At 43.2% G+C, this 16,692-nt stretch overlaps 1 protein-coding gene across 1 annotated transcript in view; it reads left to right on the top strand.

Annotated features, from left to right (window-relative positions):
• fbxw4 (F-box and WD repeat domain containing 4) overlaps positions 1 to 14,807 on the top strand; it is a 58,762-nt gene extending 43,955 nt beyond the window's left edge. Inside the window, exons 7-9 of the mRNA XM_083922840.1 lie at positions 7,440 to 7,580; positions 12,933 to 13,074; positions 14,665 to 14,807. Of these exons, the coding sequence (XP_083778966.1) occupies positions 7,440 to 7,580; positions 12,933 to 13,074; positions 14,665 to 14,799 (418 nt within the window). The 3' untranslated portion in view covers positions 14,800 to 14,807. The remainder of the gene's footprint in view (positions 1 to 7,439; positions 7,581 to 12,932; positions 13,075 to 14,664) is intronic.
• Positions 14,808 to 16,692: the final 1,885 nt, after the last annotated feature.

Raw genomic sequence — 16,692 nt, 5'->3', positions numbered from 1 at the left:
CAATAGCTAAAAGTAGCCTAACCTGATCAAACAGTTCAAATGATGAGCTAAACCTATTGGATAAATAGTTAAAATAGTAAGCTAAAGGTAGCCTAATGGATAAATCGTTGCATTGCATTAAAGTGAGTACAGGTTTGGAATAGTTAGCTAAAAGGGATGGAGAAACAGTTGAAATAGTTAGCCAAAACTAACAAATTAACATTTTAACTAGTTAGCTAAAAGTAAAGTTAATGTATAAACGGTTAAAATAGTTAGCTAAATGTAGCCTATAGGATAAACCGTTGAAATAGCTAAACGTAATGGAGAAACAGTTGAGATAGTTAGCTAAAACTAAGGGATAAACATTTATAATAGAACACTATCGCTCAAATTCAAAACACCATCCCTAACACCGGGGGATCTTTACCCGAGATAATACACCGAATAAAATGTACTTGTCATCAAATTACATAAAAACATGAGAATACATGACAAATTTGAGTAGTGTTATTTTAAACTGTGTCATGTCTAACAAAATGAAAGAAACGCATCATGTGTGGACCATTCAAAAAATGTTAAAAAAAAAAATAACTGGGAATGTGGGAACAAAAAATTCCTTAAAAACATAATGAAGGTGGAAATTTTTTTTTTGGTCCATCCATTCCTGGTAAATGCTCAGTGTCTTTGGCACACAAATAACACTTTCCCTGGATAGAATTCACCAAAAACCTACTTTACCTTCTGTTACTATTGCTGGGTGAAAATCACCCAAAACATGTGCCTGTGTTTTGGATTGGGAAAACACCCATGCCATCAAAGATGTCAAAGACAATGCTGAAGCTACCCAGAGACCCAGGACACTAAGAGCGTGATCACACTGTGCTTTTGGCCGCGGCCAAAACCGTTTTTTCAGCTAAAGTCTAGTACCTTTAAGTAGTGTGAGCGCACCCGCTCCGCGCTCAACTGGGGCCAGCTGGCCCTCCACGGCCCGCTTGAAAGAGGTGGGCTTTAGCGGAGCCGTTTGCACATGTACGAGCACGAGCGTGCGCACGTGTACGCGCACGAGCACGAGCCCTACGGCAGTAGCGTTATGTCCGCCTGTTCGGACATGTAAATAGAAGGACGGACCATGCGCGGACATTTAACAACAACAACAACAATGGTGGTGAAAGGTTCATGTTGGTGTGATGCGGAGGTGGAGTGTTTACTGCAGATTTGGTCGATGAAAATATTCAAAAACAGTCGACAAGACGCACAAAAACTCCGAGGTCTATGGAAAGATTTGTAAACAAAGCCACACACGCGATCAATGCGTGTGACGTGTTACGGCGTGATGACGTATGGACAGCAAGAAGCATTGGCCGAGGCCCTGGCAGTGTGAGTACAAACGGGGCTGGGGCGCGGGGGGGAGAGGGAGGGGGGACAAGTACCCTAAAGCCCGGGTCTCGGTCCGGGAGGACAGTGTGATCACGCCCTAAGATAAACGCAGCAGAATGAAAATCACATACATTTATTTGCTCGGGTGAAACCACCCGGCAATGGTGTTCTAGGGTTAAAATAATGTTAAATGATAAATGGTTAAAAAAAGTTAGCTGAAAGTAGTCTAATGGATAAGTGTTTAAAGTATTCAGCTTCACTTAAAGTAACAGTATTAAGCCCAGTAGTAGTACAATGGCTCATTTTATTTATATAATGAATATTGAAGAGTTCAACTGACTGCGGGGCTGTGGGGGTACCTGAGACCAAAAAGCTTGGGAACCACTGATTTAGATCACAATCACAGCATTAGTCAGAAAACTGGAACATCTTAAAAAGGACTGGCTTCTGCTTTCTCTGATTTTTTTTTTTGTTGACACTGATAAGTGCAGGTTGAAAAATCCCAGGCTCCCTTTGTGCTCTTGTGGCTTTGAGTTTAACGTCATTTAACACTTTCTCTCTCTGTTGCAATTAATTCAGTGTCTTTTTTTCATCTCGACGGCACAATGAGGTCTTATGATCAGCCATATAGAGGGGATCCCACAGAAGTAGCGCCATTGGAGCAGCACCCCGACTTTTCACACCGTCTTCGCTCATGGCTAAACACAGAGGAGGAAAAAAAGCATCAAAGAGAAAGGACCCTGACCATCGCTCCCAACCCAAGATGCCCCTCTGTTTCTTCAGAAAGGGAGCCCTCCTCTTTTTTTACAATCAAATGGCCAGGCTCGGATTCCTCACATTCCTGACACTGAAAAGAGAGAGCGGAGTGGACTGTCTGCGTTGTGGTGGACGCTCTGTTATACTAATTGCTGCCGTATTGTCTTTGCAGTGCAAGCATGTATGCGACATTGTGAAGGTGGTCATTGTTGGTGCTCCCCTCCTCTCCGCTGTCTCTGCCAGGAGAGCTCACATTCCTTCTGCAGCGAGCTCAGAGGTGCGGGGTAAATTGGGTGGACGTGCAGCAGGTTGCGTGGCTCCCCTCTGTTTGTTTTAGCAAGTAAAAACCTCAGCAGGGCTTCTTTTCTCTACCTGTCTGGTGGCTTTTGACGAGAGGGCCTGTTTCTCAGTGCGTCCCCAGGCTCCTGTTTAGAGCTCAGCCTCCAGCCACTTCTGTCACAAACACACACACACACACTGTTCTTTAGCTGTCCCCACACTAAAGGATAATGCCCTTAGCTTCTATTTCTTTTTTCAACATTGTCAATTCATTGATGATTCCTTTCACAACTTGTGTGTGTGTGTGTGTGGCCCTAAAGCCAACCTGACTCCTGCAGTGAGACCAGACAGGCTTAAACAGGACTTAGAGCCTGTATGTCACACAGCCAGTAGCCCCTTCATAACAATCACTAAGTTGGTGCCCCCCAGGGCCACCAGTCTACCTATCTCACAAAGTAGCTGCCACACTGCAGCTCCAACTGCTTCGTTCTCAAGCAGCAAAAAAATTTCTCTTATGATTTCCATTCCAATCTTTGTCATATTCATTTTTTAAATGAGGCTTGACAGATCTTTCTCATTAGGTTACATCCTGGGTAACTACCTACTCGTTGGAATTTTGGTCTTTCAGTGGAATAGTATTGTGATAAAATTACGTCGGACAAATTGATAACAAGCACCAACTCAAATTTCTCCGAAGTCTGATGCAAAATATTTTGAGGGAATATCACTCTCTGCATACTATGTGTGGAGAATTATGTGTAAAGTAGAAGCCGCGATGTTTTTTGTTGTCAAAAACTTTTTTTTTTCAAACTTTATTGGACTAACTTTTGAACCTGAAGGACACCTTCTAGAGCAGAGGTAGCAAGCCCTGCTCCTGGAGGGCCACTGTCCTGAATGCTTTAGGTTTCTCCCTGCTCCAATACACCTGAGTCAAATGATGTGCTCGTTATCAAGCAGCTGAAGCTTGTCAAAGGGTTGATCATCGTTGGTTGGTTGGCTGCCCTGCTCTAGAGGAAGTTTTGCTCAACGTCTACTCCAACGTCAAGGACGCATGAAAGCACGAAGGTGGTGTAGCACGTTGATAACATACGTCTCTTTTTACGCACGAAATGAGAGCATAAATGAGCCTTAAGAACAACGGTTCTCAACGTACAATTGCAACATACACCCAGAAATACCATCAGCTTCTCTGAGCCCAAACTCATCTGAGATTGACTGAGGCAACGTGGAAAAGTGTGCTGTGGTCTGACAAGTTCACATTTTCAGATTGTTTCATGGGGTTGTTATTGTGTTGCCTACAGAAGATGGCAGCCGGCACACCTCCAGTTTGGAGAAGTAGGCATGAGGACAGGTACAGAAGCTAAGCTACCAGCTACTAACCGCTGTAGACGTGCCAAGCGATCAATATTCGTTTTAGTGTATGCTATATTTAGAATATATTCACAGCTTCTCCTTGCCGTCACACAGCACTGCATAAGTTTACACGGGGGTTTGCGGATTTGGGGTTGATGACTTCTGACACAGGCCGTCCAGCTCCGGGTGTGTTCTGCTGAGTACATCCCCAACCCCTTGAGAACGCACTGTGTGATGATTATGACTCAGCCAGTCAGCTCTGTTTTAGAGCCTGCCATGTGACACCTTCCAGTCAGGCATGCGCCGAGCCAAACCCAGGTATTCAACATCATGGACCCCGACAAGCAATGGAAAGGGTCGTCAGATCAGAACATTGTGCCGCTGCTCACTAACAGATACAGTCATTTTGACAGATTATATGCTTATGCCTCCATCCTGTAATCACACGCGGCCCATAAAAGCCAGTGACCTACCAATTTGAGAATCCCTGCTGTTTTGCACGGTGCACCAGCTCATCGCATGGTGCTATTACTGGCTTTAAAATCCCTGCGCAGATGTCAGGTCCATTTTATGGAAACCTAGCTTTTATTTTTCTTTCACATTTGGGTGTTTGTAACTGTTTTTGACTGTGGTTTTTTTCAGAATAGATTGTTTGAAGGATTTCAGAGGGTAGGGTTATGAATTGATGATCTCTTTTTAGTTTGAGTGGTCGTGCTGTGATGGAGACATCATTATTTAGTTATGAATGAACAGGCTCGTATCCCTTTGGCTTGAATGAGTTTCTTTTTGTGTGACATGTGCTAAGCTCCTTGGTTTTAGAGGTAAGGGGAAAATGAGGGGTCACTACCCACGCAGACACAAACTCAGCCTCATAACAGACTCCCCATTGGCCCAGGCTTAGTCATGAGACCCTGGCAATGAGAAAGCTCTCACCCAATAAGGTGCCCTGTGGGGAAAGCCCTAGTCCAATAAGAAGGCCCCCTGGGGTAAGGCTGGGGGATTACCAGCCCCAGCCCGCAGATTGAGCTCCAGGGCGAGGGAGGGGGGCACGAGTCGAAGCACAGGGCTACTCGGTCGCCAAGGCCAGCGGCCCCCTTTAAATGGTTGCTACGGAGCAGGTATCAAACGTGCGAGAGTCGCACACAGTCACGGTCATGGAGGGTATTAAATGGCAACAAAGAGACAGTTATTCTGCAATAATCCGCCCTGCTGAGTGCAAGTTATTCTCCAATAATCAAGAGGCAAGGGGCAGGCGGGACAGAGCTGTGATCACAAGAGCATGGTGCTGCATGGAGCTTGACTCGCGCACACACACACAGGTCACACTACATCAACCCAGACACACAAACCTTTATCACTTGTACATACACACAATTTATGTGTCCCCAGTCCCACACAATCACTAATCCAGGCTCAGTGACAGGCAGGCAAGGAGAGGGAAATATAACTTGTAATGGGGTAATACTGGTACTAAAAAACAATTAAGACAGAACTGATAACAATAGTAATAATAAAGAGATGACAAAATGATGCTATATAAATGTTCCCCAGAGTATGTGATTTAATTTGTATTGTACATATATTTGATGAAATGTGTCAAGGCTTCCACCCAGTGTATGAAGGGGTAGGCTCCAGCCATGTAATGATGACACATTCAGTAGGGCTGTGTATGAGCAAGGATCCAGTGATATGATACGTATCATGATTCAGGGCTTGCAGTTCAATATATCGTAATATATTGTGATACTGTAAGTAAGGCGATTTTAAAAATACAATTTTTAGGAAAAGTATCAATGTAAAGACACCTCCATTTGCGTACGTTGTTACGTTGGAGTGGAATAGTCAAATGGCTGAATCTACATTACAACACTGCTATCTAGCGGTCAGGGGTTGAAACAACACAAAATGAACAATTGTCTGCCACGAATAAAAATCGATGCTGTGTTTTTGAAAATCGATACCCCAAATTATAGTATCACAATACTCAAGTGTGTGGATATATCTTACACTCCTAATTTTCAGGAATTGTACATGTAAATACCGTAATTTCCGGACTATAAAGCGCACCTGACTATAAGCCTCACCAGCTAAATTTAGGGTAAAATACAGATTGCTCCATATATAAGCCGCACCCGACTATAAACCGCAGGCGTTTTGATGTGTAATTACCGTAGTATATAGGGGTTCCTGCTACCACGGAGGGGATTGTCGGGACAGAGATGACTGTTTGGGAACGCAAAGCGTCCCATTTATTAACAATAAATCTTTCAATCATTCAATCAAACTTTCACATCTTTGACATGGCGAACAGCATTCGTGCAGAGTACAAATAATACAACGGTGCAAAGTAATACAAAGTGCTCGCCTGTAACACGGCAGTAAAAGTGCAGTCCCGCGGCCGTTTACGTTATCAAAATAACCAACCAGGTACGTGCAGCAGCTCTATTTCCTTCTTTGACAGCCAGATCGATTGCCTTTAACTTAAAAGCAGCATCATATGCACTTCTCCGTTTGTTTTCCATGTTGAGGGTGTTTGCATGAACACTTCCTTCGCGCAAACTGTCGCTGACGCTCTCCTACTCTTTGTTTTGCTCTCGTTACCTGGCGCCAGATGTCTGCCTCGGTCTCGCGCATCCTCGGTAGTGCGCGCCCCTGGTTACCGTAAGCCGTAGAAAAGCCGCACCGTTGTATAAGCCGCAGGGACCACAACGAGGGGAAAAAGTAGCGGCTTATAGTCCGGAAATTACGGTAATGGCAATTTGACAGCACAGTGTATACTTTGAGACTATGTACATTTGCATCAATGTGAAAAAGTTTCTTTATTTGTTTATTTAATGATTTAATTCACTGGATTAGACACAAACTGATATTCCCATTTTATCCATTAACGGTTTCTCTTTTTTTCCCTAAAATTTATTTACTATATCACAATATGTTGATTTAACCCTAGAACACTCGCTCAAATTCAAAACACCATCATTAACGTCAGGTTATTTTTACCCGAGATAATACACCCAATAAAAATAGTCGAATCTGATTCATCACGTCTTGCCTATAGTCGACTAATCATTGAATCAGTTTGGGTTTTTTGCTCATGAAAAACCCTCTGATCCGGGGTGGCGAGCCATGGACATGAAGCAGACAGTGGCGGGTGCACGTGAGTTCAGCGCTGCGCGGTCACGCCTGTCGGGCAGAGGGTTACTGAGAGATGTGATTTCCGATAGGAGCATCTTTCTTTGACAATAGCTGACGGTATATTTAGAACTGTAGTTTCACTTTCACGGTGCTGTGTCAGACTGTGTCGGACTGAACGTCTATAATGAAAAACAACAAATGGGCAAATATTCAAAGGAAATGAGGCTGATGATTAAACAGGAGCAGACTGTTGTATTTCTGACGCCCAGATAGATTTACTACTACTATGAATCTATCAGTCAAAAGGACCATCTAATTCTCAGCAGTCCATCATTTTACCTTAAGCTTCTTCCACTTACACACAGCTCATAAAGAAATCAAAGAGTCATTCATCAAAGTGTCACGTTTGGAGGGAAAAATAAAAGCTGATAAATGGGTGAACATTTACTTATTCACTTATGTCACTGTCCATGTAATGTCACATGGGAATTATCATATTCCGCATGTGAAAACACAAGTTCACATGTTCATTTCTCCTCTGTTCCTCTCTCCTCCAACAGGTCAGAGTGTGTGTGCAGTCTGGGCTCAGAGTTTCGTCGCGGGGCTGGTGTATTGGACATGGTGTTTGAGTCTCCGTTCCAGCTCTACACCTGCAGCTATGATACCTTCATTCGACTGTGGGACCTCCGACTCAGCCCACGGTATGCCCCCAATTAGTGCAGCAGTCAGTGCTCTGGAGGATGTCCTCCAGAGACCATGTACGATCTGTTTGTTAAGTAGTGACACCTGCAGTGCACCTGTTATATAGTGCTTCAGCCCTTTACCCAGGGTTATCCTGGCTCAAAAAGAGTCGGAGGTGGTACCATCCTGATCACCACGTACCGTGCCTTCAACTGGCTCCATTAAACATATTTTACAAACAACACATTTAAGGAGATTATTAAAATAAAATCTTTTTAACTGCCAGACCAATGATGTCGGCACTGTTTTACCTGACCTCATGATTCTCCTCCTGCACGGCAAGTCATTTTTTACGGAGTAGTCTATGATGTGAATCCTGGATATTAAATGTTATGATATGTTTGGGACTGAGCAATGTTATATGTTTGAGACTAAAATATGACAACTTACATACTGATATAAAGCTATACTAAAACATCAAATGTCAGGGAAAGGAGATGTTAAATGACCTTATCTGCTGCCTGTGCTGACTGATCGCACAGTTTTTCCTTTAGTGACTTCTCTTTTGCAGTGGTGGAAACGAGCCAGCCTTTACCAAAACATGCTTGACACCAAAGCTACCAATGAGGACACTTCTTCTGGGAATTTGGGTTCTTAGCACTAAGGACTTTAGGGAGTTAACATCCGACAGCTAATAGAGGGAAGAACAGGGGGACTTCCAGCATAAGAGGTGAAAGCAACCCATATGCCACTCAACACCTAAGTCATAAAAGCGGTTAAAATGTAATTTGACAAGTGACCACTGAAAGCAGCTGATCTGTCATTGAAGTCCTAGTTCAGACCGAAGATTTGCAACGAGACAAAACCGTTTTAGAATGTTGCAGGAAAAGCTGCGGCAGTCTGACCCCTGTCATCTTGACTCAATCCAGCTGATGGTGTCGCCCGTGACCCAGTTTGTCAAGTTACCAGCAGTTGGCTTTAGAGCGTAAGGCATGTCACCTGCTTCAACAGCCAATCAGCTCAACTGTCAGCTGGTCAAAATTGGCAGAGTTTTGGATGGAGGCTCGACCAGTGCGAGAGAGAGGGTCGAGCGAGCTAGTGAATTAACCAGGAGAGGGAGGATCGAGATAATCCAAGTAATTAAGAATCAGAAAAATTCAAATGTTATTTTCACTGTATTTCATCACTGGTAGAAATGCAGCTGTAGCAAGTATCTCAATATATCTGTTGTAATTTATGTTTTCGGATTTCCAGCTACAAAAAAATCCTGACGGATCAGAAGTTAGAATGGAAGTACAGAGAGTCGTTGCTATGGAGATGATACACCGTCTCACCTTGTCTCACTGGTGTGAACTGGCAGGTTTCCGAACGGTGCAGACCTGCGCGTTGCAAGTAGTTACAAGTTTCAACACTTTCATTGTGAATCGTTGATCTGAACTTGGTTTTAAGATTAAGAAGGGAACGCAACTGAAATGCAAAAGATAAACATTTAAAAATGAAAGCATTACTTCTAAAACCACAATACAGTTAACCTAGATCTCCAAACACATACTTATTGTGACTAACGGGCCGAATGGAAGGATTTGAACCTAACCAAAGCTGATTTTGTTGTGCCTAATGATGCTGCTATAGGCCTAGTCTGCCGGGGATAATACTGATCGTGATCCTCTGAGCTTCTCTCCTCTCTGTCTGTATCATTCATGTCTCATCAATGCATGTTACCAATTCAACTCCATGTTTCCCACCATAGTTATTATCATTGCCATGTTCTGTTACTCTAGCCGTGCCTGTTTCTTGCTGTTCTACTTTATTAACTGCCATAACTTGTAAGTCATATTCACATTGAATCTCACTATAGTCCCTTTTCTGGTAGCTTGCATCTCTGGAAGTGTGTCCCTCTGTCTCTCTTTTCTCTCTTTCTCTCTCCTTTTCTTCCTCCCCAACCGGTGCAGACAGATCTCTGTCCTCCACAGAGCTGGGTCTGTCCCACGTTCCTGTCTGTTATAGGGAAGGTTTTAGTTGCCACCGTACTCTACGCAGGAACTGTTGGGTGTCTGTAAATCACAAATAAGTCATAGAGTGTGGTCTATACCTACTCTGTAAAGTGTCCTGAGATAACTTTTGTTATGATTTGGCACTGTAAATGAAATTGAATTGAAAATTGAATTGAGTTGAATTGAACCTGAATCAAACCCACAATACCAAGTAAAATTTGGACTCTGATCTCAAGTGCATCCATGGGATTATCTCAGGCCTTCCACCATATTACTACACACCCAGTTTGGTTACTTTAAAGCAAATATCTGCTATGTTTAAATGTGAAAACCTCCCCAGTTTCTTTCAACATTGTCCGCCTGTCAGGATGGAAAAGCTTCAGAAATGACATTCATTCTAAGCCTACTGTTTTATTTCCAGCAGTGTGAGCACAGGGAGTTAACCCGCAGCCCTCTGTGGTGTCCATATTAATGCAGCAGCCCTAACTTCACTATATGCCGGCAGGGTCCCTACCATGATTGGGGAGGGCAGCATTTATTTTGGACGACGGGGGTTAGAGGGGTTTCAGGTTGTGTTTTGAAGGGATCAGTCAAGTAAAACAAATCAGATGTGATTGGCAGATCGCTCTGGGGACTTTGAAAGAGGTTGGGTTGGGGTGAAGGTTGGTAGAGGGGGGTCCCTCTTTAGATATCAATAATTCATACGCCCCAAACCTAACTGGCCTCAAAAGGCTCCCAGGGTCATCCAGGAGGTTCAGGTTGTCTGGAAGTCGGAGCGCACCACCAAAGAGAAATGCACTGTGACAGACAGAAAAAGACAAATGTCAATTCTGAACGTCCCCATGGCGCTTAATTGATCTGATGATTGGTCAGTTTGGGGATGTGGGTGGACAGTGGGGCAGAGAGTTTGTTTATGTAGTTAATGTATTGATTGATTAGATTAGATTAGTATAGAATAGGATTAGAGTCTGCTCCTTTAATGGTCCTAAGCCTTTTCGGACGGGAAATGTTCATTTTAAAAGTGTTTCATTGTATCATTGTTGTTACTGGTTATGAAGCCAATATCGAAATTCCCTTCTTGACATAAATATCCATGGTCTGGAGAAACATGTTGCAATATCTGTAAGTGGCCACAATGTATAGGTGGTAAGCGCTAATATGCTAAGATCAATATTTCAGATCAATCAACTCTCGCTGATCAACGTTAATGTATGGAATGATGATAACACAGGCCTACATTTTGTCCACAACTGCCAAGTTTGGTGAGTTGGTGCATTTAAATCTACATCAAATCTAATTTTGGTCATTGTTGAAGTGCCTTGGTTATTTAAAAAAACATGCTAGTACAGCAGTGGTATAGACACAGCGGATATTCTATCACATTATGACAATAAGGAACAACTGTATTTCAGAATAAATCAAGTATTTATTTGCTCTCTAATTTTGATCTCAATAAAAACAATTTGCGTGCGTGTGTGTTTGCTTCACCTTCAGGATGCAGTTTCAATGGGTGACCTCTCCATTTGCTAGAATTAGAGTGTGTGTGTGTGTGTGTGTGTGTGTGTGTGTGTGTGTGTGTGTGTGTGTGTGTGTGTGTGTGTGTGTGTGTGTGTGTGTGTGTGTGTGTGTGTGTGTGTGTGTGTGTGTGTGTGTGTGTGTGTGTGTGTGTGTGTGTGTGTGTGTGTGTCCAGACGTCTCTGCTGCCCCATTGTCTGCCCCTGGTGTCTCTCCATCATTTATTGATGAGGCTGCACTAATGGAGGATCGATGTCTATTGGCAGAAAATACTTATCCCCAAAATACTTCCCCTCCTTTAACCACAGCGACCACCACCCTGTTCTGCTGCTTACTCAGCCTCCTGCAGCAAGAGCGTGTGCGCGCACACACACCTACACACCAGTGGTGGCTGCTGGTCTTTCAAGGAAGGGAAGCTCATTTTTACGGCCTACATCATAAATGTGTTTGTTTATTTATATGTAAATTCTACCCTTTGTTCCTTTTCAAGAAAATGATCTGTGACGTTGTCGTACCATCTTAGGCGTCTTTTCCAGGGACTTGACCAGTGTCCTCTCAATGGCCAGCAGAGCTAGACTGCTTAAACGGCCTTGGCCCAGCTGGAGCTGCTGCGCCAGGCTACTGTGAAGTGTGACTGCATGTGAGTGTGAGTGATCGTGACGGGGGGAGAAGTGATGGGCGGGAGAAAGCCCAGCATTTATCCACTGAGCGTCTAGTTTGGCTGCAGTGGAACAACCCGCTCTGCGCTTCCCCATTGAAGTCAGTAGAAGCTGAGCGTCCGACTGTGTAAAGAGCTGTGGAGCTGTGGGGATGAATGAGAAGGAAGTTGATCCGGTTACCTGTGATAAGGAGCTGATTCTGAACTAAAGATGAAGGCTTTCTATTTAGTCTGTACACACAGCAGTACATATTTCACCACTTTTTTGTTTTTTTTTGGTGGCATTTTAGGGGACACTGAGCTTCCCTTGCAGTCTTAGAACAATCGCCACTGCTACACACACACACACACGCACACACACAAACGCACAAACGCGCACTACAGAGATGATCTCATCTGTTGCAGTTCTGATTGTATGTTTTGATTTGTACATTTCTGGCATTTTTCCCTAAGACCCAGATTCCGACAAACTACTGGAGGCCTTTGTTATGGGTTGGAATCATTGAGTTTGTTTTTTTATTTCCTTCAGAGTGTTTTTCCTGTTACCCCAATGTACAGGTTTTATACAGGTTTTCTTCTAAAACCTTATGATTTTATGACTTATTTTTCTGCTGTGTGAATCACTCTGTAATGTCGATTTCTATGTTATCAATACACAAACTGCTTATCCGACCGTAGTGCTTTTTGCAGCTGTGCACTGATGTGGCGGTATATAAAAATTAATATCGTACAGGAAATTAATACCGACACTAAACTAAGCTACATTCACCAGTCATCTGACGTAGATGCAAACACCTTCAAAATAAGTTGACACTTTACCATTAAAGTCACAGTTTATGTGAAATCCAATGTGCAGCATCACAGAGATAATGGAATAAAACATATTAATCAGTTTGAAAAAAATAGTGTCCATAAGGTACACAAATTAGAAAATATTCTTTAGTCCTCAGAAATATATTCCTATGCTTCTGAGAAGAGCTGCTACATGCACACATCAACATACCTTTAATCTGCAAAAAGCAACAGTACCTCTGGACAAAAAGATGAAGTGAAATCAGAAGTACTTTGAGAATTCCAGTTGCCTTTGACTTCTTTGCACTTCTACATCTGTCTTTGACACAGTTTCAAGTTGAAAACACTGAAGAATCAGAGGTTTTGGTGCTTCTTCTCAACATGTAGGTAAACTCTCCCTTCCTTCCCAACAGGAAGTGTGTGATGGAGTGGGAAGAGCCTCATGACAGCGCTCTGTACTGCATCCAGACAGACGGGAATCACATGATAGCCAGCGGCTCTTCGTACTATGGGGTCGTTCGACTCTGGGACAAGCGGCAGACTGAGTGCCTGCAGGTATGTAGCCTAACGTATACAAATGTGATGTTTGTTCATTTAAAAGATAACTTTGCATGTCAAGCTAGCCACGCTTCGTTTGGTTTGTTGTAGTACCACTTTTTTTGTGTAAAAAACGACTCAGCTGCTGTGGCTCAGCTGTTAGAGTGGGTGGTCCCCATACCAAAGATCAGCTGTTTGATCCCCGGCTCCTCTGGTCCACATGTGGAAGTGCCCTCGGGACACTGAACTTTATTGTCCAGGCTCCATCGTATCTTAAAGACCTCATAGTACCGTATACCCGACTAGATCGCTGCGCTCTGAGAATGCAGCGCTACTGGTTTTTCCTAGAGTCTCCAAAAGTAGAATGGGAGACAGAGACTTCAGCTACCAAGCTCCTCTCCTGTGGAACCGACTCCCAAGTGTTGTTCAGGAGGCAGACACTGTCCCCATATTTAAGAGTAAACTTAAAACTTTCCTCTTTGATAAAGCTTACAGTTAGGGATTAGTAGCCCTTAACAATGTTGTTATTTTTATGCTGATTTTGTCAAGACAGATGTGCGTCCTCCACAGAGCTGGGTCTGTCTGACGTTCCTGTCTGTAATAGGGAAGGTTTTCGTTGCCACCGTACTCTACGGAGGAACTGTTGGGTCTATGTAAATCATAAATAAGCCATAGAGTGTGGTCTATACCTACTCTGTAAAGTGTCCTAAGATAACTTTTGTTTTGATTTGGCACTGTAAATAAAATTGAATTGAAATTGAATTGAACCCCTAAATTGCTCCCCATGCTGTGCATGGGTGTGAATGAAAGTCGCTTTGGATAAAAGCGTCAGCCAAATGAAATTGTAAAACTACATCTCTTGTTTCGCACAATATGTTCTCCTAGCTTGTTCGCTAGCTAGCTTACTTAGCTATGTTCCACAACGCCTGTAACATTATCTTAAATGCTGCGTATAGTCTGACGACTCTTTTCATCAACCAGAAAGTGAAAGAAAGAGCATGACTCGTATTTTCACTGCATTATACTTGAATAGTTTACGACAAACTGGTTTTCCGGTTGATAAAAAAGAGTTGTTGGACAAAAAACAGCAGGTACGATAAGGTTACTTGTGTTGCAGAACATAGCTAAGTTAGCCAACAAGCAAGCTAGGTGACATATATTGTGCGAGTCAAGAGATGTCGTTCACCGAGCGGTTTCACACAATGGTTCAAATTGACAAAGATCACTCACTCACTCATCACTCATCTTCAACCTCTTATACGGGGTCGGGTCTCGGGGGCAGCAGCTCCAGCAGGGGACCCTAAACTTCCCTTTCCCGGGCCACATTAACCAGCTCTAACTGGGGGATCCTGAGGCGTTCCCAGGCCAGTGTGGAGATCTAATCTCTCCACCTGGTCCTGGGTCTTCCCCGACAAAGATCATAGGCATAATTCCTTGCACAGTTCACAGGATCAAAAAATAATTAGTCTCTCCCCTTTTACTGCAATACATATTTTTTCTAAAATAAAGTCCCATGGTGGTCCACCGAAACGTGGGGACTTTGTCTCTCTATGTCAGATGTTGGACAATAAAGTTAATGCTGTTGTAATGTGGTTTTGTGTTTTGTAGTTCTTCCAGCTGAGCTCCCACTCAGTGAGCAGCCCGGTGTACTGCCTGAGGTTCAGCAGCTCTCACCTGTACGCTGCCCTGGCCACCTCCCTGCACTCACTGGACTTCAGACAGAACCCCATCATCATCAGATGATACACACATACACACATACACACAAACACAGTTCAAATGAATCTGTTCAATAAAGCTTTTATTTTCACAATAAACATTTTGAAAGAAACTGCTTTTTCTGATCCAGCGATGTATTTACCTAACCTGACTTTCGCCAGAGGAATTTCGTTCGGCCTTGCTTCCCTCACCCGGGAATTCATCAATTAAATATGCTGTACAACTGTACATATGGGAATTATAGGATTCAGTGTTTTTGGAGCTTAAATCACACTAGAGACTAAACGATTATCTCGGCCTCTGCTGCTTTGACAATACTTCTCTCTTATGATTCCTTCAACTTTATGGAGTACTATATCACTGTGATGTGTGGAAATGCTCAGTTCTTCCAGAACCAAAAGCAGTGCCCCATAAAGACAAAGCTTCAATTGTGGCAAATGCTAACCTCACTCTCGCCAGATGACTTTGGTTCCGTTATGCCCCTCAGGTGGATGGACATAACAGGGCCTGGGCTGCCTGTCCATGGAGCTAAAGTTAGTGATCTGCTACTAAGTTCTAGTTTCAGCGTCCTGAACCTGCCGTCAGTCAGACCCAGACTCAGATGAGGAGTCCGATGTCACTCACATCAGTGTTTAGCAGACGTATCAGAATGGTGAGTGTAGTTAGCATCTGTTATTAGTTTCTGTTCTTTGTTAGCTTGTAACTGTCAGTGTCTGACAGCTGTGATGACAGTGTGTTTTCTCTCTGGACTCTTCTGAGCTGGAGGTTTCAGGTTTCTTTGTCGGTGTTGTGTCGAAGTTGTTCCCCCCGTCAAATAGTGTTTCATGTATTACTGACGTACCAATTGAAGCTGCTCGGAATATTTCTGAATTTCAAAAAGCAGAGAAGTAGCACAGACATCTCCTCCTTCAGCAGAGGAATGTGAAAACACCTCTCTTGTGACAACATTTGCTCAGATACCACAATAATGCAGACCAGAAATGTGTACACAAAGTAACCAGCATGATGGTAAATTGACAAGTGAAATTTGGGAAGTGGTGTGCTGAAACACCACAAATATGACATAAGGGTTATTTATTTATTTAAGTTAAAGGTCCCTTTACTGTCATTGTAACACAGGCTTGAACAACTGAATGCAGTTGTAGTGCCTTTATGCTACACAAGAAAGGCAGTAGTGCATTCCTGTGGTGCATTTTTAAATTCCTTTAGAAGGAATGTAAACAGCAGCAACAAAAACACAGAGGAATTCTCTTGGCAGATAATATGACGAGCATCTTAACATTAAAAATCAGGGAAACTGTGGGCACCATGCATCACCTTTACACATACAGAGTCCTGCACTCTGTCAGTGCACCACACTATGATCCAGGATGCCACGATGGAGTCAAGTCTCTGCAAGGTGTGGGCATAAGAGTCATTGATCTCCCATTGCTAGAAGCATTGTTCAGCATATTTTTTAAATGTGTCCTATGGCAGCTGTTATGGCCCTTAAGTGATCTACCTTTGCATATGCCCTCGGTGATCTTACCAAAGTTAAACAAAGGGCAGATATTATTGTTTAGTTTGTTGTAATGTAATGTTGTAATTTGTTGTTAAGTTTATATATCATTTGGTAGCTGTAATATAACTTATTTATTCAAATCCAAACATTCACATTTTGGTCAAAGTAAGTATGTTTTTTTGGTGGTGTTTAGAGCAGCAGTCACTACATGTAAAGAGGCTGAAGGTCCTCGAGGCAGCGGCCGTGGATTCGACTCCGACCTGCGGCCCTTTGCAGCATGTGCCCCCCTCTCTCTCACCCCCTTTCCTGTCTGTCGTACTAAATAAAAAGGCTTGAAAACTGCCCAAAAAAATTTAAGTATGTTTTAATGGGAAAATGCTGTTTTCCCAAGACCTCCTAAAAAACCCTTTTTTCCC

The sequence above is a fragment of the Echiichthys vipera genome (genome assembly GCF_963691815.1).
Source record: "Echiichthys vipera genome assembly, chromosome: 11".
Classification (NCBI taxonomy): Eukaryota; Metazoa; Chordata; class Actinopteri; order Perciformes; family Trachinidae; genus Echiichthys; species Echiichthys vipera.
This window is presented reverse-complemented; position numbering and strand designations above follow the sequence as displayed.